Source organism: Scleropages formosus, chromosome 19 (genome assembly GCF_900964775.1).
Source record: "Scleropages formosus chromosome 19, fSclFor1.1, whole genome shotgun sequence".
NCBI lineage: Eukaryota > Metazoa > Chordata > Actinopteri > Osteoglossiformes > Osteoglossidae > Scleropages > Scleropages formosus.
Window position 1 is genome coordinate 21554813 of NC_041824.1, and position 25707 is coordinate 21580519.

Below are 25707 nucleotides of genomic sequence, written 5' to 3' on the forward strand. Positions count from 1 at the left end.
TGTAATTTTTTAAATGCTGGTATTTATTGTAAATGTCCTTAGTCAATCTTGTTTTTATTTACTGTAAAGTAAGTGCTTTGAGAAGCTATATTTAAATGTGCTGCATAAAATATTAACCTTAGGGCAAGTTTCAGAATTAAAGTGATTGCTCATAACATCTCTCTCCTCAGTTATTTTAAGGTATAATTTTCAATGAAGTAACAGTAAATAAAATCAAAAAGCCATTGCTATTGCTTTTAAAGAGTATTTTTTGTTACCGTTTCAAGTTTTCAAGGCCTTTTCAACTTTTAAAGTTTAGGACTCATTATATGATAAGGTGCCACTTCTCATTAGATACGCTTAGGACAATTCGCAGTATGTGACACGTGGAGAAACCATGCCCTGTGTGGGGGGTCTGCTTCCTTGCCTGATGCTCACAGTCCCCAAGGTGCATTTTTGGACTTATAATTTCTGTTCTTACAGGGAGTTCCTGGTAAGGGAGAGTTGACCGTTTGTTGTGTGAATTTTCAAGCTACAAATTACATTTGCTCCAAACTGTGAATTTGTAAATGGAACAAGCATACAGAAAATTAAACAAACTGACCTTTAATTATCCCTGTTGCTTTAGAATACAAACACTTCTAGTCTCTCCCCAGCAGTAGGGACACACACAACCTCAGAAAGGACTTTACTTCAGATGATGTTACTATAGTAGCTAAGTTTTATGCTGGAATATATCGCACCACTTGCTGAAAGCATATTTTGGACTCTGCTTCCAAGGAAAAAAACAGACATATCTGCAAAATAACAGCTTTCATTTATTATTTTTATTTGCAACTTAAAACAATAATGATTAATGTGGAGAGAGCAGGTGATAAAAAGGATCCTACAATGTATAAAAATTAACGCATTGCCAGCACATTTGAAACCATTTGTTCCAACTTAAAAGTTGCAATATTGTGAACGTCAATCTTATTTGGATCTTCCCTGTTCAAAAGTGCATTTATGATCAGATATATTTACAATAACAATGAAATGTTTACTTATAACTGGAACTGTTACTTACAACCCTTGTGTTCCATCGACAAAGCTTGCATGCTATACAGTAGATGTGAGGATAAAATAGACAATATGTACTGTTTTAAGACATGGCTATACTTGCATAGTTTAAAAAAATCTGCTGAGATAACAGTTCTTTTAGGTTTTGTTATGACTCAAGTTTTTGGCCATTTACGTGTATACACGAATGACAATAGCACAGCCTTGAGGTCCATCTCTGTACAGTCATCATCTTAAATGAAAAAACATCACCAGTGACACCAGTAGCTCCTCAAGATCTTCGAGTATCACGAGAAAATGACAATCACAACCCTTAAGAATTTTGTGGGGAAGTTAACACCAGCTCACAGAATACAACATTTGCATTTATTTATTTTTTTTTTTAAAACAGATAATCTAATTATGGATATGTTCAAGACGGTTTGAAAGACAAAAGTAGCAGTTGGACACAGTAGAAAATGTTTTTAAAAAGAAAATAAGATTTGTAAAATATACATCTTTCTTTGCTGCTTTATTATTCAATTTACAGATTGTTGCAGGTATAATATGTGAGAAAAGCCATCAACGGGCGAATTTCACAGGCCTAATAATTTATCTATAAAATTGTCTATAAAACAAATTTTCTATAAAATCAATACTGCTTTTTCAAGCACACCGAGAATACAAAGTGGTGAACATGCTGCACTGTAAACAATATAAAAACTAATGAAACACTAATAATGCTCCACTTAAAAGATACTTTAGAAACAAAAGGTATGACAAGTCTCCCCATTTTGGTGAGAATTCAGTGATGTTTTGACCAGGGAGGAACACAAAGTAAATTTTCAATGGGTTTCAGTCATGTACGTGTTTTACACAAAACAAATGCTCAAGAAAACCTACAAACATGGGAAAATATGCTGTTGTAAAAGACAGTCTGTTGATACCTATTTCTCAATTATAAAACCGAAGTATGAAGAAGAGTGTAGTTTCTGTATTTCATTGGTTTACGGTATATGTTGTTACTCCAGGAAACCCTGCTACTGGGAAAATTTGGAACATTTTAATTAAAAAAAAAAAAATCAGATTATCTTAATGTAGCATGTAAGATCACTCAATATCATTTCTGTAGATCAGACAATCCATTCACAACTCTGGAAAGGATCAGGTTCCTGTAGCAAGAAGACTCAGTCTTCATTAAATAGACAAAACAGATCCAAGAAGTTCTCTGGTGTTAATATACACTCCATCACAAAAAATTAAGTCCATAAATCAATAAACAAAAACAGTAATAAGAATAGATGTTTTACTGCCAGCTTTTGTTGTTTTTTTTTTTTTTTAAACATTACAGACAGTAGTTAGATACAGTATTCTAAAATATATTACACTCCAGTTTTTGTTGGTCTTAATACAAATACATTGCTGATCTATCAAACCCAGTGATACCAGAACACCCCTGCAATCCAACAAAACTTCTAGGTTCCAGTCATATATATGAAAGCATTGTCCTATTCAAACACTAGTCAAAGGCAGCAACAATGTTCTCATGAGGCCCTGCTAAATGACATCTGTTTATGGACCTTAGGAATCACCAGCTAGTAGTGAGCACAGCATAGTAACTGCAAACAGTACAGTACTGAGTGGGAAATATATACTGTTTGTAGACAATGAGGGTTATGATGGTTAATATCTTGAGCACCTTTGTTAAAAATGCTTATGGAATCCATACATTGTCTGTCTAGAAGAACCAGATATGTACAAAGAGTGGTATTCCTGGAGGACAGGGGGAATGATCTCTGCTCGTTGAGTGAAACCTTATCTCCCTGAAATAAAACAAATCATGGAAGACCAAAAAAAAAAAAAAAAAAAAAAAAAAAAAAAAAAAATGTCAAATAGCAGAACTCTTGGAAGTGACACTTTCATGCCCACATGCTCATTCCATAGAAAGAAGGGTGCAGTTAAACAGCTATGCAACAGTATATTTGTTGAGCATGAGGAAGTATTGCAACGCTTTCAGTTTAACTCCCCAGTGTGTGCAAACATTTATGGCTTATTTTCAATTCAGTGGTTTTCAAATCTAAAATATTTGCTTTTTTCCAAACAAAGGGCATTTAGTTATACACATACATACATATACATATCACAGTATTTACAGGAGTTTGCAGATTAGGAGCGCTGGATGCATATCATAGTACAGAAATAGTAAAATTCATGGCACAATTGCCTCACCTGTATGTTTAAAAAAGAGAGCATGTGCACTTTTCATTGTTGAAGCACCACCCTACACTTTTTTTCCTCCCTTTCCTGTAACTTCTATACAAGTTGTTTTACATCTGTCACTGTCCTTTTGCTGGCTCTATAGGCTGTAAGGGTACAATTGGCACTAGAACTTTCTGTACACTTCAGAATTCGGAACATACAAGACAAAGTGTGTACCCACATGTTTTCTAACTTCTATTTGCATTTTCAATAAAATAGTTCAGTTATCAATATATTATAAATCTAGATTAATCTTTATGGACTCCCTTCGAATGGAGGGTGACATTAAACAGTATAGACAGAGGAGGATTCTTAAAGACAAGGTCCGTTTGTCTACGGCTTGTCCGTTGGGAGGTCCTGGCGTCTAAAAGACTGTACATTCCTGATTAACACAGACAACATTAGTGGAACAAGTGATAACTGAAATATGCTGTAAATGGTACTATGTTCTCCATATGCAACATTGTATAAGAATTTTCAGAAGCTAGGTGTCGAACTCCAGTCCCGGGAAGAGAAGGCCGTGTTGAGTTTTGGCCCACCTGAGCTCTTAAATACTGACTGAGCTGCTCATTATATTAATCTACCCATTAAATGACACTGAACCAGATGCTGTGCTTGAAGACCTGCTATTTTTAACTATGTTAACTCAAGCTTCTTTAAATAGCTAACAGGCGATGCCAAAGGCACAGTTGCTGTACCAAGTTCAGCTGTCTCTGTGGTGCTCCTTTGTACAGCGTGAGGAAAATGAAATTAAACAGAAAATTAGTTTTGAATATTAGATTTACAATTCTGAAATTACTAAATTATGGGGCAGCAGGTAGTGTAATGTAGGACTGTCATCTTGTAGTCTGAAGGTTTCTAGTTTGAATCCTATTCCTGCAGTAAGACCCTTGGTCAAGGGACGCTGAACTGTCACAATAGTAATACCCTGCTGTATAAACAGGTAAATAATTTTTAAATTATTTAACACTGCATGTCCATCTTGGAAAAAGATGTCAGCTAAATAAAGGACAATTTAAAAAAATAAATTATTTAATCAATAGCCTATTAGAAGAAGGGATGAAATTATTGAAATGAAATATTAAAAAAAATGAAGTGCAGGCCATTTACAGAGAAAGACAAAAATCAGTAACTCAAATGCAACTATATCTCAATTGAATTTTTAATTAAAAAATCATTTAAAGCACATTAAATAAACTAAGAACTTAGATGGAATTAAAACCTACAAACCTCCTGGTACATCTGCAATTGAGTTTGATGCCGCTGTACGAAGGAAATCCAGTAAGGAATTATTGTAATAGGTCATGACTCCATAATGTGAATACAGAGCATAAATAGAGGAAAATAAGTGGTTAAGCAAAAGCTTTAAGGGTAAATGCAGGTTATTGACAATTAGTATTATGAAAACATACAATATTAGAAGTTAGAAACATTTTTCTTGGTTTTATGAATATGTTCTTAGTCTTATTTAGTAGTCTAGAAAATTGCTATCAAGTATAAGACCAGTCAAGTTTTTTCCTTAAAAAATTAAAGAGTATTTCAAAAAGTAAAATTACCGAGAAACAAAACTGACCTTTATACATCATTGAACTCCCCCATTAATACTTCCACCAGACCTTTTCAAAAATCAAAATATACATAAAAACCTAACAAAGTTAAACTGTTAAAACGCACACGCGCACACACAGACACACACACGGACAGGACACACATAAGAAATGTCACGTTTTCAAGGCAAGGGGTTAGTCACTTCTTGGAACTACTATGAAGTTTTGTTTCGGTCCAAATTTCTGCCTACACACAGCATGAGGAACTCAGGGTATTGTACATATATTTAGTAAACACTTGCAGATAATGAAAATTAGTCATTTTTAACATCGTTCACAACAAGGAAAAAAATTGATAGTGTGTGCACTGATGAAGTGTCTGAACATTGCTAGCTGTTGGAAAAAAAAAAAAAAAAAAACAAAATTAAGAAAAAAAAACTAGGTTTGTTCCCATAATATAGTCCATTTTCACATAGTTTGAAATACTTGCAGAGTCTGAACAAGTCATCCTGAAATGACTCCATACTGAATGAAAACCAGGCTTTCTGGTCAGCGATATTGCCTTCACTTGTGCAGATTCGGACCTAAGAGGATGGTGTAATACTAAACAGACACAATGACGTACAACCAAGCAAATGCAAATGGGAAATTAAGTGCTTTTGGAAAGTGAGGCCACCAAAAGACTAAGAGACTGTAATTACTGGTTGATGCAGAGAGACAGAAATACATCACCTGGAAGTGAAGGGGGGGGGGGGGAGAGAGGAGAGAAGAAAAAGAAAAAAAAAAAAAAAAAAAACTTTAAAATTGCATTTTTAAGGTACTTGATCACTCATTGCTTTTGTTCCTCCCCCACCAGTTCCTTCCCTCCATTCCTTCCCAGCTCATTCGCCAGCTGAGGAGCTGAATCCTTACATTCACTGATTTACTGCACTGACTAACAAGTTTACACAGTCCTTACCAAAGCAAGTGGCACAGCATAAGTAATGCATTCCTGTAAAGGATGGTGGGAGATGGCTGAGACTCAGTGAGAGACTAGCGCTTTACACCATCGCACTACACCTCTGCCCAGCTGAGTGATCAGAAGCTTGGATAGTGGTTTACAAAGCACACTTCTAGGGCTTTCAAATGTGCAGTGTGTGATAAAAACCAAGTGCATCAGGTTACAGGTCCAGCTCCATGAAGCTCAGAGTCAATCCAGTAGTTCACATGTTATAAGCCACATAAATGGGGTCCAGCTGGTCGGCGAGGAAAGAGTCCCTTAGATGCATCCGCTGCTTCTCCCCACGGGAGTTGATGGGAATGACTCCTGGATCCACCACAACCACCACACCCACCACTAAGTGGTGCTCCTCCAAGACCACGCTAGTAACCAGGGGCACCAGGTCCAATGCCTCCTGCTCAGACCCACACAGCTCCGATACCACCACCAGAAGGTTTGTCCATGTAAAAACAGCACTAGAACAGATGGAAGAAACAATGGAGCATTTCAGTTTGGTTCAGCATAAATGTTGCAGGACTGTGGTCAAGCAGACGGTTGTAGAAAGATATGTATTCCAGCGAAAATGAGAGCTACACATACATGTCACAGAGCCAGTGGGAAAACCCTGAGTTTCAGACCCACTTTCAAACCTTTACTCATTCGAGCCTGTATACCAAAAGATTTTAAGGTGTATACATTTTGCACTCTAAGAAAGCTTACATATATTGCAGACGTGCTAGAGCAGCAAAATACATACTGACAAAAGCAATGAAGCACAACCGCATGTAGTCTCACCTCTCTCCGATGCTGCGATGGGCACGTGACACAGATGTTTCAATGTCGATGGGATGATAGCGCAGCCCCCTCAACTCCAGAGCTTCATCCAGAGAGCCCACCACAAACAGAGCATCATGGCGGTCTGGACAGTGTGTGAGGGGTTGACACCTTTACTATCCTGACTAGTAAGTTTATAAACACAAACATTTTAAACATAACAGCTACATCAAATCTAATAAATGGAAGCTTTAGGACTTAAGTGGAAAACAAACAAACAAAAAAAACCCGCCAAGTGGACCTCAGTTTGTCCACAACGCAGCTAACTCATTACCTGATTTTCAGGAAATGCATATTTTACAACAGAAGCAAACTGCAGAGACAAAAGACTTTGATGCTGATTCCTAGCTGCCTTTTTTGCTTTATTCACAACAAATATTTGAAAACTGAGGGGGGGAGAGGAAAAAAAAAAAAAAAAAAAAAAAAAAAAAAAAAACTTCCCCTGTACCAATGTTCTTAATCTCCCCAAGAAGTTATTATGGCAATAACTGTCGTTTATGGATGTAAACAGAGAGAAATAGTAAGAAAAATATAAACTGATATGACACCAACATTTCAGTTAACATTGTTGATTAATGTTTGTCACTATTTCGTAACATCAATGCCCAATTTTCCAGGAATCTGCAGGGTTAAGGTTCCCTTGTAGACTCACTGACCTCCACTGGCATCTAGCAGCTCGGTCCTCCTCACAAAGCCTAGGTAGCCAGTCCGGGCCCACAAGGTCTGCGGCTCACCAAAGCTCAGCCTGGTGTTGAAGTGATCTGCCTGCAGGCTCTCCTCACCATAGATGGTGTAATAACCACTGGAATTGTGTGGGCTGCTCACCCAGATCTGAGAGAAAGGCAGTATAAAACATATAAACTGACAGCAGAGCTCAAGAATGAAAAGGAATATCAGGGAGAAATGTGATGTTGACAGGAAAGGCAAGAGATTAGTGTGGACCAAGAAGTTTCAAACTCTTCTTTCTTTCCTCTTCTAACCCTAAAACAGCTCATGAGCAACAAGTAAAAATAAATGGAAAAATACTGGTGAATACTGCTCTTGGAACAGACTTGGCCTGTCAGTTCAAACGGCCTGAACCCAAGACTAATGAGATTCAGCACTCCTACCTCACCAAGATGGGAGTCTCCTAACGGGCCACGTGTCTCCGGGTTCACTATGATCACTCGGACCCCTGGAAGGATCTGAAAAGACAATGCCATTAGCATGACATGGTGACAGTGAGATTTCACACTCATGTAAAAACAGTACTAAGTACTACGAGTCCTACACACTTTTTTCCCCAACAGGTTTAAACACATTTTACAAAAAGTGTTGTGTGTATTTCAGATGTGTTCATTTTCAGGTTGACAAACATTTAATGTAAAGTTTTTATTGAAATTAGCCAACTACTGACGTCTAAATCCTTTTTTTGGAAACACGCACAGTATGAATGTGCCCTTAACTACTTAATGGTCACATGATTAAGTTAATACTAAGACAGTACTGAAATTATATTAGACAAGTATCAAACAGCATGCAGACTCACAGTTCCAGACTCCATAAGAGGAAGACTCTGAGGAGCTCCTCGCTCAACCAGTCGAACCCTGAAAGAGTGTCACACTGCATTAGTGCTATCAACCTGTGCAAGAACCTCCCTCTGAAGAGGCCGAAAAGACAAGAACGTGAGAGGACGGAAACACAGGCCCCCACTGTCTTACCTGTCATGCCGAAGTGACTTCATGTCAACATAGACAGTTGAGGGGTCTGGCCCTGTAGTGCCCTGATAGTGGAACAAACAGGTGACTGTAGAACATTTTTTCCCTGCAAGTCACAGTTCACAGTGTAGAGACTATGTGTGGAAATGTGTTCAGCCCTGTACTAAGTGATCAGGACAGTGTTCAGGGTGCACAAAACTTACCTGCAGGCAGAGAGCCAGGTTGACCCGGGAACCAAAGGCGGTGCTGACAGCACGAGAAGACAGGCCCAGGTCCTTGAACAACTTGGAAAAGGATTGCGTAAGAGCCAGACGGGGTCGCTCTTCTGCAACAACCACACAGCTGCGCACACATGACAGGTTTACCCCACGAGCCTACAGAGAAACATGGGAGATGGTTTAGGTTTGTGGGACCACTACACAGGAATAATGGAATATAGTTCTGGATGCATGGTCAATTATTCTCATTGTTCTCCATTGTCACATAAGCAATAAGTAGCAATGAGGATGATCTGGTAGTGCAAGGGAATGTTTATAAAGGGAGCCAGAGGTTAATTTGCTCTAAAACCACATTTGGAGGCAGAAAATTTTTTTTTCTCCCAAGCTGGTGTTCAAGTAACATTACCATATAGGGTCACATGGCAGAAACATTTTGGCTGCATTTCATACATTTATAACAATTCTTACTCATTTTTGGTCATAAATGAATGACAGACAGAGGAGGAGGAATTACAGAATGCAGAATAAAGAAAAAGAAAGAAGGAGAATGAGATCTAGGAGTAGAAAGGCCAGTATGTGTGTGTGTGTGTGTGTGAGAGAGAGAGAGAGAAAAAAAATGTACCTTGAGTGCCTCGGTCTGTGTACCCAATCCCTTGGTGCACAACTCCATGACAGAGTAGGAGCAGAATGTGTCTCTGATGCGGTACTGACTGAGCGTGCTCAACCACAGTGGTAGGGAGCTCTCCAGCTCCATCGGGGGAATCAGGATGGACTGATGACCTGAGTAAACACTGCAGATATACAAACACCATCAATACAGACATTACTGTCATAATGTTGCCTGTGTGTGACAGAGACTATGCCATGCACAGACAGAAACCATTGTTACACAAACCTCGCTAACCATATACGTATATTGCTACCACTGCTACCTAAAGTCAGAAAAACCACACCAGTACAGGCTCCCTAAATAATCCTGTGCAACTGGTACACTGACAATAAGAAATAAAGGACTCAAGTCTACCGGATATTTTCACAGATCTGAAACAAACCAGCTTAGAACAGATCTGCAAATGTCAAGTCCTGCTCCTCTTTCAGGGAACACAGAAGGTATATGGGTGTGTATGCGGGATTACCTGCTGAGACACCAGAGCACAAAGCCCAAACCGCAGTAGGGATCCAGACAGATGACAATTTGCCGGGAAGAGTAGAGCTCACACTGCAGCTTGATAGAGCGGCACAGAGCACTAACTGCTGCATGGGAGATCTGAAAGACAAATGTCATAGATTAAGCGCTTTCAGTACATGATCGTCCAAAGAGAACTTCAGACTTTCAAGTTTTTAAACTTCAAGCGAATCACACCCAGTAAAAAAGTCACATTCGCAGAAAGCAGAAAAAGACTGGAATACAAAAACAAACTATATTAAATATAGGCTACAACTGTATTATGAGGCAAGTATGTGTAGCTAAAGAGTATCATTATTTCTGAGAATGTTGCAGGGTTACTGATGGCTCCAGCTTCTTTACCTTGACTCCAGTCAGCATGCCGGTGGTGGATACACTGAAATCTAAATAGGCCAGCATTTCAGCAGTGGGAGGCTTGTAAATTTGCATTGGACGTTTTCGAGGGAGATCATCTAGGACAGATGATGAGGGCAGTAAGTTTTAGTACAAAATCAATCCTGTCTGGATACATGTGCAGATTGTGCCAGTTTCTGTTTTATTATTATTAAATATCTTATCATTACCTGTGTCTATGATAATTGGCCACGTTTTGACATTTACAGTGGCTGCAGCTTCCTTTGACCGGAGCATCTTCATAAGAGTTTGAGTTGTTAGTATGCAGGCTGCTTTACTGACCTAAATGATTGAAAGGCCACACAAAGTTAATACTTCTTAACTACAATGAGGCACTTGGCTCAATTCATAATTTACACTACATAGCATGTATAACTGTAGCTGAAGAACAAACACACTTACATCAATTATCATGCGCACAGTGGGCAACGTGGCAGCCAGGTTCTGTGGGTGTGGGGGGCGGACAGTGACTGGAATGCAGCCAGCATACAGACAGCCATAGAAAGACGCTATCAGGTCAATACCTGAAGGAAGAAGGAGCAACATCAACACTCAAAAACAGTTCCCCTGCACCTGAACGGGTAGACGAGGATGAAGCTGTCCTGCTGAATCTACTCTCAGAGCAGTCTGTCTTTTACGTCAGGAAGGAGTGCAAGGATTGTGCGTGAAAACAAGTTAAAGCAATAAAGAGGGGTGCATCATTAGAAGCTTGGTTTTTTTTTTTTTTTTAAAAAAAATAAGATGTTATTTCTGGCTCCTCCTGGCATTTTGATAGATTTATTCAGGGAATGCTACAGAATACAAGCTTACTGGAATAGTGTTAATCATTAAAAAAATATCTTTAAAAGGTTTGATTTGTTCCCCTCTTTATTCCTGCCTCAGCATCGTAGCACAGCAAGTAGCACTGCTGGCTCACAGCACCTGGGTGGTGCAAGAGGACATGGGTTCAGTCCCTGCTCAATCTGTATGGAGTTTGCATGTTCTCCTGGTGTCTGTGTGGGTTTCCTGCCACAGTCCAAAGACATGCTGTTCAGGTTCCCCCATAGTGTGCGAGTGACAGAGTGTGTGTCCACTGATGTACGGATGAGTGACCCAGTGTAAGTAGTGTGTCTAACAGTGGTGAATAAGGTGTGTGGGCCGATAATACTACATAGAGTTTGTTGGAAGTCGCTTTGGAGAAAAGCGTCTGATAAGTAAATGATTCAGGCTGTATTTTTGATGACGTTACACAATGTAAATCAATTACTCTTAAACATTTGGCAAGAAAATGTATTTAATAGCTATGATTTACACCAAAAGTTCCCTCTATAAATAGTATGTGGTTGACTACAGTGTCAAATGTTCTTCCACTAGAAAAGTTAACATCTGAACTGCAAGATAATACCATATTAATTTTGCAGGATTTGGTCACAGATTCCTCCTTTTGGAACTTCTTAGAGCAAAATGAACAACAATGTTGTCAGTACTGTATTTGTTAAGCACCTGTATGTATTTCCATGTTCTCGGTTTCCTAATCCTGCCTCAGTATTTACTGCTATGAAGTTCTGTTCTGTTGTTTGTTAGTTAATTGTAAAAAAAGCAAACAAGAACAAAAAACAAAATTCATGGCACAAGAGGTGGGCCCAGTCAGTGTACTGCAGAGTGTGTTTAACATAGGCAGAAATACTGGCATCATGTCCCACCAGGTGGGTAGAGAAGCACCACATTGTCTCCTGTGTTGATGCTGCCCTTCTCTGTCAAGGCAGCCGAGATCTTCTCCGCCCGCCTGTGAAGCTGAACACAGGTGGCTGTGCTCACTGCTGCCCCCTGAAGGAGAGACGAGCATGAGTATGGTAGCACTGAAAGGACAGTTGGGTAATGTTTTGGGAAGAAAAACGCACATAACAGTTTGTGATGTGTTAGCACATGGTTACAAACACCAGCTGGTCCATGCCCCACCTTAGCATTGAGAAGGACAAAGAGCGTGTGATCAGGGTCAGTCTGAGCTCTCCACTGCAAAGCTTCTGTCAAGAACTGGTGCTGTTGAGAGTAAAAGAGCAGGAGTTACCATGCAGTACCAGTTTCCTCACAGCGCTAGTATGTTCCAGCACTCAACCACATGTTTAGAGAGGATATGAATGCCAAGCGTAGCGGTGACTTTTACAAAGCTTGACTGGTAATCTGGCATTTCAGCAGTTTCAGTTGTCTGAAAATTATAACCAACTTCGTATGACTTCCATCATTATTACCTGTGGTTTACAAATGGATTTCTCAGCGGATAAAATGAAAATTTTCTTCTGAATCAGGTTATAAACTAGTTATCCATAAAAACAACACTGCTTTTATTATCAGTAACAACTTGTTCCCTAACAACAGAAGAACACGTGTTGTACTTCAGCTACCTTTAAAAACTCAGATATGCTCCTGTGTTTATAGGCACAGGACTGGGGCTACTCTTTGTCTTCGAAATAGCTTCAGTTCTTCTTGAAATACTGTCAAACAAGTCTTGCACTGTGTAACACTTCAAGCAAGCAAACAATTCTTTGAAGGATGAATGTAGTGTAAATATTCTCTGTACTTGGTACTCTAACTTCCCATAAAGGTCCAGTGGTGCTGAGATCTGACTTGAAGACACTGAAGTCATGGAAGGGGAACCCAAACTAAAATCAGTTCAGCAGTTTATATACGAGCAAAATGCAGTGCAGCTGGCTGTGTAAAATGGCTTTATTTTGACTACTGCACAAATACAAAGATCAGGTTTTAGACTCAATGACTGTTTCTGGCCATATCATTTTTGCTCCTCATTCCATGATGAAGTTAAGTGTTTTACACAAAAGAGAAAAAGTCAGGGTGAGTAACAAAAAAAAAAAAAAAAAAACCAACAACATGACAGCAAGTTAATGGAATGAGTAAAAATCACAAGAAGAAAAACACAATTAGGAAGTGAGGAACGAGACCACACAATAGTTGGCAGGGACTGGGCCAGCTGGGGAAAACTAGCCAGCAACGTGGGAGATGGGAGTTCTCACTTGTCACAATAGTACCCTTGCCCTCCTGCATTCATACACATTCATTTTTTTTTTTTTTTTATAAAATTGCCATTCAACAACATTAATATGTCCTTAACAGTAGCAATTAGCAATGGGGTTCTATACCCTTATGGCTCTTGTCTTTGAGCATGGTTGTGTGATGGGGTGTCACCACACAGCACAAGTGACAGAATGACAGAAGACAGACAAACAGAGTCAAACCCACGGACCATTACTCTTACCATCACGGTGGGCCACATATAGAGCTACATCCCCATGGTGGCAGGGAGAATAGACAGAAGAGAGCACAGTCTTTAGCACAACCCTGCACTTGTCTGCAGAGCTCCTAATACTCTGCTCTGCTGTCATCACTTATTAAAGGTGAATAAAAACTGATTTCATTTCACTTTGTCATCGCTCAGAACAATTGCTGCTGCTTTCTTGCTTTTTTTCCCTTGAGCTAAGGCAGTTCTGCCCCTATTTTGACTCTAGTCACAGAAAGGCCCCCGTCTTACCTTTTTGACTAGGTCCTGGTCATCTATTAGAGCCAGCTCTCTCCCAGCTGCTTGGGCAATCCTCTTCCCCGCTACCAGATTGCCGACCATGACTGAGGCTGGACCCACACCCACTGGGGAAGGAGAAAGTGAGTGGTGTACAAAGGACCCACACTCATACATATCCAAAGAATACATACATACATACATACATACATACATACATACATATTTATGTACATACAGACAAATTTAGATACATATATACAGTACTGTACAAAAATCTTTGGCACTTAGATGTTTCACAAAAATATTTTTTTAGACGGTTATTTAATGTCTTCTGCAGTAGTGTCAATGGGAAAGAGCATATTTTAGATTTCCAAGCACACACACACACACACACACACACAGTCAAAACCGCTTGTCCCATACAGGGTCGCGGAGAGCCAGAGCCTAACCTGGCAACACAGGGTGCAAGGCTGGAGGGGGAGAGGACACACCCAGGACAGGACGCCAGTCTGTCGCAATGCACCCCAAGCGGGACTCGAACCCCAGACCCACCGGAGAGCAGGACCCGGTTTGACCCACTGCACCACCGCACTCCCCGATTTCCAAGCATTCCTTTTGCAAAAAGTTACAGTATTACAGTAAAGGTTTTGTATGCGTAAGAAAGCACGCACGCACGCAGTCTGAGACCGCTTGTCCTGAGTGGGGTCGCAGTGAACCGGAGCCTAACCCGGCAACACAGGGTGCAAGGCTGGAGGGGGAGGGGACACACCCAGGACAGGACACCAATCCGTCGCAAGGCACCCCAAGCAGGACTCGATCCCCAGACCCGCCAAAGAGCGGGACCCGGGACAAGCGGTTGTTGACGATGTATGGTTACTAAGCTTTGTAGGAATTTTATTAATAAGAGCATTATTTTTTGGAAGCATTCTCACTTTACAGCTTTTTCCCCCAACCAAGTGCCTAAAACTTTTGCACAGTACTGCAAGAACAGAATCATGTGGACATATGCATACACATGGCTTTGTTAGTCTCACCTAAATTCCATTTATGATATGGTATTTCATCAAGGTGTACTGTCTTAGAGTATCAAGAGGTCAAGTAATTTTCCTGTACTCTACTGTAAAATGTTGCTGTTTTTCATGCCCTTTGAAAAACGCTCATTGCTACCTGGCTGCTTCTGGCGTGGTTTAGGCAGGTTGGTGACGCAGGTGTGAGGACACATCAGAATGTTGCAGGGGTGCAGATTGCCCTCCAGGAAATGCTGTTTGGTTTCGGACACGTGGATGCCTCCCAAGGGGGTCTTGGAGAGAGTGTTGGCAGGGACTAGAGCCAGGCAGTACAGCCCCACCTGGTGAATACTGTCTATGGCCTGGACAAGTCAGACACCACAAATGAGGATGATATAAATGTGTTCCACTCAAAACAAAGAATACAACGTGTATCCAACAATGAGCTGCACACTCTAACATGTGAAGCTGTAGTTAAACACAAAAATATATAGCTTTTAGCAGCCTAGACATGCAATGTGTAGGAGGGAGGAGTCTAACACGTGCATGTACCTGAAGTACTCGGCTCATCCATTGGAAGCTGTCCTCCTCATTGGCATCGGGCCTCTGCTCTGCTACCACCACGATCCTCTCGTCGTAGAACACAGTCACAGAGAACACCACAATCCTGCCACACACACACACACACACACACACACACACACACACACACACACACACAGTGTCTGAGGAGTCAGTGCCGCAGAATGCCGGCTCTTACAGAAGTGCTCCTGGTTTCCCTTAAATACAGCCTCTCAGGTAAAATACTGGTCTTTCTGAATATGCTAGTCACATCATCTGCCAGATGTTGGCAGTCCAGACAAGCAAGTGAAGTTAAGGTGGCTATACAGGGAACATTTAAGGCAGCATGGGAGAACTATTGATTAATGTCAATCTAATATCACAGCTGAAACAGCAGATTTATCATTTCCATTGTTACATTTGGTTGATGCTTTTCTTCAGAAGCAACTTACAATTATTTACCCATGTATACAGCTTGTTAATTTTTACTGGAGACATTCAGGGTTAAGTACCTTGATTATGGGAACTACAGCAAGGCTATGGATGTCACAGTGTGAACAGCTTCAATAATTTGAATGTCCTTACATTAGCATAACTAAAGCCTTAATATCCTGATCAAAAGAAAAACATCAAACATTTATTAGCTGCACGGCTCATCTAACAGCATAGTGTCCATATGTTTTACAGTGCGACACAGACACATGGTCTTGGGAACTTTAAATTATAAACACTTGTAAGTCAAATTATCAAGATGCCTCCATCTAGTGTAGCGCTTATTATGTCACACTATGTGCTTGAGACACTTCAGAGAACCATGCCTCAAACTGAACAAAGAGTTATTGATAAACTATACCAATGAAGAGAAGCCAGAAGTAAAACTTTGTTAGATATGATAAAATATGTTGGCGTTGTCATTATAATGCATAAAAATGCCTTTTTATTTTGACTTCCTTACTAATTTGAGGGGACTCATTTTTTTGTTTGTTCAGAATAAGAAATAATTCAGTCTCTCAAAAGAGGAATTTGCCTAAAAGGGTGATTTTGTTAAAATACTATAAGAATTATATATGTCAATATAATTCACTTCTGTTTAAATATAACAGTAAAAAATGCATTCAATTAATTAAAATTTTTTAAAAACGATTTTAAATTTTTTGACCATTTCTATTTCAAGGTGACCCCAGAACAGGATATTCAACCATAGTCTCCTACCTCCCACGGTAAACGGTCTTGACGGGCTCTACCGCTAGTGCAGTTGCCACTAGGTCATCCGCATTGTGCCGTCGGCTACTGACGTTCAGCAGGCCCTCCATCTTGCCCACCACAAACACCAGGCTTCCCTGCACGGCAAGAAAGCGCCATACACCTCTTCTCAGTTGAGACATTAATTCTCACCATCAGCCACGTCGGCCTGTTCTGACCAGACAGCTACTATGCCCTATAAGGGTGCATTTTCATTCAGATATTTTTTATTAAAGCAAAGTTGTTCTGCTAATGCAAAGTATGTTCCATCTGTGGTTTTGCAAACTCCTTGCTGCATTTGACTTTCCGCAAACAGCTGTCTGGTAGCCACCACTGCTAGGCCCAGTTCAGCATATCACTCACTGGCCCCACAAAGCCCAGCAGTCCAGAGCGCACAAAGGGGATGTCTCCTATGGGTGCACCACTGGAGTTCACTGGAATCACCTGCAAAAAAAGAGGCACAGGGGATCACACTGATGTCGCGTGAACAAGGTTAGAGATTACCACAGATCAGCATGACAAGTACTTGCAGAGTCACAACACAAAGCCTAAAGGAGAAGTCTTGACTCAAAGGGAAAATCTGAAAAGGAGTTTCTTTGGAAAGGGAAGTAGCAGTTGAAACAGACACACACAGTCATGTGGCATGCCCTGTGACAGGAAGCCAGCACATGAAATCCTTTACCTCAAATGTATTCTTTGTGACCCCAGGCAGACCATAGTACATGGTGCCCCCAGCGCGAGAGTTCACCAAGATCTCCCCAATTTCATCTGTCTTGCATAGCTGTGGTGGCCCATCCGGCTTCACGATGCACATCAGAGCTGCAACAAACACGGTAACAGTGTGTCCAATATGACCTATGCACATATTCAGAGAGAGATGCTAACACACTCACAACTGGTTCTCACCACCAGGCATGACGTGACCCACATCCTGCACGGTAAGGGCTGAGTTCTTATCTTCCGTGTTGACCCGTATCACCCCATGGCTCAACCCCCACATGGACAGGATAGCCCGAGCAGGGAGGGGTGCCCCAGGGACTCCTGGTCTGGATAAGAGGTAGAGGAAAAAAAAAGAAAAAAAACATTGTCAGCACCACTATTTTTCTACTTTAGTTATTCTAAAGAACATGCACCGTATGTAAAAGGCAAGATGAGGCAAAATGAGTGGGGATAGAGTTGCTTTCCAACCCTCTTGCATCAACAACTAGTGACACCTGCAAGAAGCAGGGTGGTGGTGTCAGAAATAAGGCTAGGAAAAATGAAACTGCACTAAACCCAACTGAACTTCCAGTAGGTCTTAAGAGCAAGGAGCACCTGCGGATGGCCACTGTCATGGCTTCAGGCGATGCCGCACAGGGGCAGATGACCTCTGGCTTCAGGCCATGAGACTGAAATACGTTGAGGAAGGCATCACATGATGACACAGACCCTGTGACAAAGATCTCAAGGTCAGAAAAGCCATCTTTGTGACGAGCCAGTGTGGACGTGAGGCACGTGGGAGTGGGGAAGCAGAACTCACAGGGGTTGGCACCGTCTGCGACGAGGAGCATACGCAGGGTCGCCAAACTGATGTCCCGCTGTTCTCTGAATGCCATCATGGCCCAGTGTAGGTCACGACACTTCACCAGAGCCACTCGCGCTGCAGAAGGTCACAGGAAGACCTCATTCACCCATGTCACCAAGCTAATGAAGCAGTGAGGAACACAACACTTGACGGAATCCCTGGCAGCTGTGTCCAGACTCAAACCAAGAGATAAGACAGGCTCTTGAGCTGCAAGTCGTGCCTTATAGGTTTAGCCAATCGAAGTGTACTTCTATGGTGACAACAGCAGCAAGTTAATTCATGCAGCACCTTAAGATACATGGACTGCAGACTATCACCTAGTGAGCGATTGTGCTTCACACTGCGAAGTGTTTCTCTGGCTTAACCACTGTATTTATCCGTGACAAACCTTTGTGAATGTTCACCCTCTGCACCCAGGACAGTGGGCATGCCTTCATCACGGAATAGGGCACGCTGATGGTGTGTATCCGATTCATGACACACTGCAACAAAACCACATACAGCCGCTCATGTAGCAATAGATGCAGAACTCTTACTCCCCTGTCCTGGCAGGGTTCTCTATTCTGTCAGTGTTTAACGGAGATGATTTCAGGGCAATGAACTGCTGCTACTGCCAGCGGCTGTCTGGGGCCGCAGAGGACCCCCGAACAGGACTTACTGTGAGAACGCCATGCCACAAGCCAATGTCCTTCTTAAAGTCCACTACATTGACCAGGGTCTCTCCTGATGAAATAAAACCACAAAACAACATTTGTCTAGAGCTGTAACCAGAGCCTCGGCATTCGGCGTGAGGTACATCCCTTATTACGCAATGCTTTGTCTAACCAACATATATTGACAACCACACAAAACACATAATTAAACAATGCTAAACACAATATTTGTCATGAGGCAAGTGGTTGGTACTGAATTATTTACTGCTCAGGTACCTTGTGCTGGGTAACTGCACGCATGCTTAAATGTTTCCAAACTGTCTCTCTCCCGGCTGTCTTCTCTCTGAATTCATCAACACCTTAACCCCCTCACCCCCCTCCCAGTCCCCTCACTATGTGCCCCATTTAGGCATGCGGTGTTTGTGCCCAGTACTGAGTCCAGTAGGGTCTCTGCATCCCGACTCATGTGCCGAAGCACGTGGCATCCCTTTCTTTTCCTCTGCAAACCGGCACGCCGCCTCTCCAGCGAGTGTGCTAATCTGCGCGAGTATGCGAGAATGTGTTTGTGGGGGAGGGTGAGCCATGCAAAAGACATGCTTAGCCCAATGGTTTTCAGTAAATAGTTATAGAATGGTGTTATATTATTGTGGGTAGCAAAATGAAAAGCTCTGAAATCATTCAGGAGCCAAAAGATGCCATATGGGTCTTAAATTTAAAGCAGGTGGATTTTTGGTACTAATGCTTTCTAAGTCAGGTTCTGGGCATCATAATACCTTTTGAAGTTTATCCCAAATTCTTGTCATGAGCTCATTAACCACTTGGTCAGGAATATTAATTTTTTTATATATGGTAAAGACGATGTGCACACAGATTTATGCTGAATGACACCTCAAGATATGCCTCAAAACAAACTGGCTATTAAAATAAAAGCAGTCAAGTCACCCCTTGTATCTTACATTCTGTAGGACAAGGTAAATAAGTGCATAATCGGGCCCTCCTCAGGACATGCATGCCAACAGAGGGCAGATCTAGCCTCAGTGTCTTCAATGAGCGTGTGGTCAGTGACGGAGCAACGGTACCATGAGTGCTGAGGTGCTTGTTCGTAGAGAACATTTCTAGGCTGTATGTGAGGATGACCTGCACACTGTGTGCACCACTCACCTTCGATGTAGTTGCAGGCTTGCGTCAAGGCTTGGCAGTGTGTCAGCATGGCTACCTTGGACACTGCCACCCCCATCACTGTACCCTCCTTACTGGCTTTGTACTGAGAGGACACAAAATACAGGTCCTCAGTGGGTTTGGAATTAGCCCACGCACAGAAAGAACGACGACAGTTACATAAGCAAATCGGTTGCTCTCACCTCAATGTAGGCCGGGTCAGTGTTAGCAGTAGGAATATGGGGCTGCCAGTCCTTCGACGGTTTTGTCAGATACTTGGTGTCAGTCACCACCCACTTCAGTCGAGGCCAACCTGCGGATAAAAAGTCGGGAAGAACACTACAGATTTCCATCTGCTGCTGTTACAGTTCCACTGCCAGGTAACAAATTCTTAATGACCTAACAAAACAACCAAGAAAACACAAGGCAGGGGGGAAGAGAAGAAGAGTAAGAGCCAGTGCTGACCTTTGAACTGTATGATCTCTCCATTGGGGGTCTTAGGCAGCCCCTTGAGGCACGCCTCACTGGTCAGTGCCAGAGACACCCCACAGCTGCCCAGCAGGAACCCGATCTGTTGAATTCCTGCATCCTGAGACAAAATGTTCATTGACAGAAGCATTTTAAAATGACAAAGTAATGATCAGCTCCTTCCCCAAACCCTTTTCAGTTCCTCATCTCTTTACCTGTGACTAGAGTCTAATTTAATTTTGCCCTGCTAAAACTCTGACAGAATGCTTTGTGATCACTGTGTCTGTTTTGCGTACATATCTCCTCACCTTGCGAGACAGCGGTACCTCTATTGGTACTGGTATGACCTCAGCCAGCAGGCAGCCATAGAAGGCTACATAGAACATCCCAGGGTCACTGTTGGGATACACTAGCGCCACCTACTTAGCGAAGACACACAAAGATGCACATAAACCAGTGTACAATAATCAGCCACTGGCACCTTTAAGTGGTATTAATATCAAGAATGTTTAACAGTTTCTCTGTTCTAAAAAAGCTTGACTCCTGCAGATGCAGTATTCTTTATGTTCCTGCTACCCTCGTGATCCCAGGAGCCTCCCTCTCACCCGATCTCCTGGTTTCAGCACTGGCTCTGTCTTGGTCCCCAGCCGGTTGAGAAGGGTAAAGGCTAGCTTCACACTGCGGCTCCACAGCTTCCCTGCAGGACACACAGCATCTACTCAGCCGGCGTTTTCACTTAACACGACACATATTGCAGTAATGCCACTTTCCCCATTAGAACAGCTAGGACATTTTTACTGATGCATTTAAGGCAGGAAGCACTTAGCGTAACACTAACATATGCCTTCAGACTCAGAGGTTGCAGGTTTAAACCCCACCTCCTACTGCAGTACCCTTACCCAGTAACTTACCCAGAACTGCTCCAGTTTTTATTAAAAAAAAAAAAAAAAAAAAAAAGAAACCCTCAGTTGTATCAATGGGTATATAATTGTATGTAACTTTGTTAGTTGCTTTGGCGAAAAGCATTCGCTAAATGAAAAAATGTAAGGTGGAACAGACTGCACAGCAGTACAATGCCCTTCTGGGATATGAACCTGCAACATTACCAGCGGCACCAATACACCCCAGCCTCATGGATGTATGACAGAAATCAACAAGAGTAGTACTCACTGAGCCTTGTACCTCCCCACATGACCAAACCCTGAAGACCTGCATTGTGTCTCACCGTAAGTAAGTGTGTACAAAGGCTTCCCTGTGATGTCCAGTGCTGTCAGGGCAGGACTCTTCGCCTGTGTGGCCCCCCAGCGTGCCAAGGCTGCCTGGAGGGCTGGAGGCCAGTTACTAACCACACCCAGTGGCTCGCCCTTCACCGGGGTACTCTGACGGCCCTCAGGTTTGGGGGTGTTGGGGTCTGGCTGTGGTACTGTGGGAGTGTGGATTAAAGGGTTGGAGAAAGCAGGCACAGGGAGAAATACATCTACTGAATGTGTTATTAATGCATTCTGAAAGCTAATAAAATATATCCTGAAATCATTGCCTTTTCTTGAAGGTATCTGCTGAATTGTACACACGTAGTACATTGATGTGCTCACCCTCCACGATCTCATCCGTGTCGTCTACAAAAAACTCACTCAGCGGTGGCCTCTTGGGGCGCTTGAGAGTGTTGAGCAGCTGCTGGATCTTGGTGGAAACCCTGCTGCTCACAGGAACCCCTGGGAGAGCATAGAGGGACACAAGATGACGCACATACACTGACCTTCTCAGTGGGAAAAGTGCAAGCACACGCACAAATCCTCTCTCCACTTACTCATAACACACTTTTCTACACTTTATTTTCTGTGTGGTAAATATTGTCTCGGGGTTATTAAGTGTATGAGTAAAATTACAATGTCAAACATACAACAGTAGCTGTTAATACACAAACACATTCACACATACATACACAGACACAAACAGATGCACGGATCTAGACTGCTAAGTCAGACTATCTTGAAAATTACCTTTTCCTACAGCCAGTAAATGATATGTGAAAAGGGACCAAAAAGGAAAAAAAGTCACAATTTCATTAGCAACATCCTCAAACAGAATGTTTGAAACATACATAAATAAATAACAGCATGCTCATGTTGTGCAGACAAGGCCAAAATGAAGAGTACTGAAATGTAGAAAAATAGAAAAAACATGAAGCGAATAAAAATCCGAGTGCTCATCTACTGATATGGCAGAGCTCAGAGTAGCATCACTTGTGGGGTCATTACCATCCGCGGTTTCCATCATGCTGGAGCGGCTCTGCCCACGGCTCATGCCCCGTACGGGGGCATTCGGCACCTCCACTCCACCTCGTGACACCTGGTCCTGAATGGCGGACGTCGTCACATCCGGAGGCACGCTGTTATTTTCTGGCCAGAAATGAAAACAGTCAGTATCACATATGCACATCCAAACACAAGAAAAGTCAGTACATTAGCATCCTTCTTATACACCTCAAGCAAAACAATAATATAAACAAACTCATACCACCTTAATGAGTACAGAAACTTGAGTGCCTAGATCTACTTAAAGTCACCATGTCTGTTCTGTGCACCTTCTCACATTCTGTCTATCACCTTTTTTAGAGCCCCTGGAGCTCACCTGGGTCTGAGTTACTGTAAGCTAGCAGCACCGCATCATGAGAACTAGTGAGAATGCCCCTTTCGCAGTGTGTACACCTGACATTATGCATCTCGTACATTTACATTTATTCATTATGTGACACTTTTCTCTAAAGCAACTTACAACGTTATGCTACTTACAATTATTTACACATTTATACAGGTGGGTAATTTTACTGGAACAATTTAGGATAAGGACCTAGCTCAAGAGTACTACAGCCGGAGGTGAGATTCGAACCTGCAACCTTTCTATTGAAAGGCAACAGCTCTATGCATTACAGTACCAGCTGCACACTTAACATTTGCTTTTTCCAAAATCAGACACTGCACCTGACACAACTGTGTGAGATTTAGTATGATGTACTCTCTTGAAAAGTGATTTTTTTAAAATCCATTTATCTTCCTGTCTATTTAAATTTCATGTTGTTGATGGTCCTTTTGAACGGAACCATTAAAGGCCAAAGAATTTCAAGGTACGTGAAGTGGTACTGGTGAGGAGGGGGTGGGGGCAAAGCCAGGAGGGTCGTGGGACAGGTGTGGCTCACCTATGCGGGTGTGCGCGAGCACGTCAGCCAGCGCAGTAGGTTGGGGCTTGCCCTCACCATGCGACAAAGTGGAGGAGGCGGAGGAGGACGTGGAGGAGCCCTGAAGGGAGCGACTGATCCAGGAGTCTGGGCTTTGGAGCGTCTGAGCCAGGGCTGCTCTCAGAGCGGCTCGCCTGCGCAGGGATCCTTCATCCTCTGAGGCAGAGGAGGTGTCTGTCCAAGAGACAGAAGTGGACAGAAGCTTAAAACACACACACACACACACACACACGGAAGTACAGTCAATCTCAGACAGAACAAAATCCCAACACAACAGAGTATGAGACAACACACCATACAGAATAATGGCGAGAGGGAGAGACACAATGCCCACACACACGCGCACACACACAGAGCGATATAAATAACTTGCCCAGGAAACCACAGAAGATGCTGTAACTCAAGAGCATCAAGGGAGACTCTGGAAAATATACCCAAGCACAAAGCAATATACACAAAGACACAAACACATACTCGCACATGCACACACACAAGCATGGATGTTTGTTTAGCTATCTTTGTGGGGATTTTACACTGACTGTCACTGCAGTAAACAAGCCCTAACTCCACCTCAGTGAAACCTGAAAACATATGAAAGTTCATAAACAAAACATTCTGTCCTTTTCATTTTTTTTTTTTTTTTAAAAGCAAAGCAACTTTGTTCTACTGGAATGTTGCCTCAACATTTTTTGGGGTTTTTGGTCCTTGTGGAGATGTTTGTTTTTCAAAAAGACACACAGCCTAATGGGGAATGGGCAGAGGAGATCAGTGAACCTACCAGGAGGGGTACAGTTCTCAACGGAAGAGTGGACAAAAGCGGAGCGGCGCTTGGTGGGCATGGGCAAGGCCATCTTCTGCTCCTTGTGCTTGGCCAGGGCAGCCTGCACTGCCTCTGTGTGGATGTCTGTGTATGGGGCAGGACAGAATAGGTGACAGAGATGGGGTGGTAAGTATGGTGAACAAAAACAAGGAGGAGATGTAGGGATAGGGAAAGAAGAAGCAGATGAAGGAGTGGAACAGAGGTGAGAAACACAAGTACAGTAAGGAAATAAGAGAAAAGGGAAAGGTCATTAGCAGATGAGCACGTAGGACAATACACAGTACATTCTACTGCACAGCCAATACTTCAGTAAAACACCATTTTACATTCAATCTGCAACTGAATTACAAAAACAGTATCTTCCATCCATTCATTTTCATCACCCCCGGCTGTCATCTTCCAAAAGAGACAGAGTGCCGACTGCACCCACTACCCATGAGCTCTTGTTCCTGATTGTTGGCAGAAGCGGAAGGAGCAGCCGTAGCTAAAAACCCGTGTCGCTCGCAGCATTTCAGAGGCTGCTGACCTTTCTCTTTATGAGTCAGCAAAGGTGGTTATGTCAGCCTGTGCAGAGGAGGCCTTGACTGACGGTACCCCTGGCATGACCCCCAGTGCGAGGGTCTGGTAGTCACCAGCTCAAGCACTGAGCCTCTGTCCTGTGCTTCCTGGTTTCATAGTGCATCGTGCAGAGACTGCAATGTCTTCATCACACTCAGGGGAGGGTGCGCAAAATCCAGAAGGTGAGTGTGTTCTCCACATCTCAGCAATGGAGGGAGGGAGAGGGAAAGGGAGGGAGAGGGAAAGGAGGAGAGGGAATGGGAGGGAGGGCAGGCGACAGAGAAAGAACTGAGGGAGACTGACAGTAAATGGTGGGGAAGAGAGAGCGAGAGAGAGAGCGAGAGAGAGAGAGAGAGAGAGAGAGCGCGAGAGAGATGTGCAACCCCTGCTCCCTCCCTCTGCTACATCAGTGTTATGCCCTGACAAACTGGAGGTGGGGGTCTCACCAGATCGGTAGCGGTCATCCCTGGCGCCACCGCTGCGGTGAGCACGACGCTGGCGGCTAGATGAAGGGGCAGGTGGAGGGGCCTGGGCCGAGTTGGAGGCTGGGCCCCGCTGGTCATTTTGCAGGCCTGGATCCACATCTGAGTGGACACAAGGAACAGCAAATCACTCACACAGAGGATAAACTCGACAACACACATCTCCAATACTGAACACGGTAAAGTTGCTTCTCAACACACTGAGCTCTGTGCATCCAACACTGCATACACTTCTAAAAAGAAGACCCAGTAAGAGAGTCAATGTGCTTGTCACAGGCCCCTCAAACTGAGCCTTTTCCTACTTATTATGAGCAGTAT

The 25707-nt window shown here is 42.7% G+C and overlaps 1 protein-coding gene across 4 annotated transcripts in view; it reads right to left on the reverse strand.

The window, feature by feature from the left end:
- Positions 1–5605: 5605 nt before the first annotated feature.
- The window catches only part of LOC108939284 (disco-interacting protein 2 homolog B-A-like), a 48652-nt gene continuing 28550 nt past the window's right edge, over positions 5606–25707 (reverse strand). The window contains exons 3-40 of one of the 4 annotated variants that reach the window (XM_018760471.2): positions 25354–25491; positions 24308–24433; positions 23491–23703; positions 22553–22693; positions 22295–22300; positions 21887–22006; positions 21520–21717; positions 20900–20991; positions 20603–20713; positions 20292–20415; positions 20030–20139; positions 19830–19932; positions 18674–18738; positions 18404–18497; positions 17971–18090; positions 17766–17880; positions 17358–17497; positions 17134–17270; positions 16815–16895; positions 16422–16549; positions 15201–15315; positions 14809–15010; positions 13654–13766; positions 13381–13404; positions 12069–12149; positions 11813–11936; positions 10533–10654; positions 10301–10412; positions 10080–10189; positions 9688–9818; positions 9174–9342; positions 8537–8707; positions 8337–8398; positions 8165–8222; positions 7746–7820; positions 7293–7467; positions 6598–6721; positions 5606–6278 (exon numbers count right to left, since the gene is read on the reverse strand). In XM_018760471.2, the coding sequence (XP_018615987.1) occupies positions 6026–6278; positions 6598–6721; positions 7293–7467; positions 7746–7820; positions 8165–8222; positions 8337–8398; positions 8537–8707; positions 9174–9342; positions 9688–9818; positions 10080–10189; positions 10301–10412; positions 10533–10654; positions 11813–11936; positions 12069–12149; positions 13381–13404; positions 13654–13766; positions 14809–15010; positions 15201–15315; positions 16422–16549; positions 16815–16895; positions 17134–17270; positions 17358–17497; positions 17766–17880; positions 17971–18090; positions 18404–18497; positions 18674–18738; positions 19830–19932; positions 20030–20139; positions 20292–20415; positions 20603–20713; positions 20900–20991; positions 21520–21717; positions 21887–22006; positions 22295–22300; positions 22553–22693; positions 23491–23703; positions 24308–24433; positions 25354–25491 (4583 nt within the window). In that variant the 3' untranslated portion in view covers positions 5606–6025. The remainder of the gene's footprint in view (positions 6279–6597; positions 6722–7292; positions 7468–7745; positions 7821–8164; positions 8223–8336; positions 8399–8536; positions 8708–9173; positions 9343–9687; positions 9819–10079; positions 10190–10300; positions 10413–10532; positions 10655–11812; positions 11937–12068; positions 12150–13380; positions 13405–13653; positions 13767–14808; positions 15011–15200; positions 15316–16421; positions 16550–16814; positions 16896–17133; positions 17271–17357; positions 17498–17765; positions 17881–17970; positions 18091–18403; positions 18498–18673; positions 18739–19829; positions 19933–20029; positions 20140–20291; positions 20416–20602; positions 20714–20899; positions 20992–21519; positions 21718–21886; positions 22007–22294; positions 22301–22552; positions 22694–23490; positions 23704–24307; positions 24434–25353; positions 25492–25707) is intronic. The other 3 variants (XM_018760472.2, XM_018760473.2, XM_018760474.2) reach the window with 3 other exon arrangements.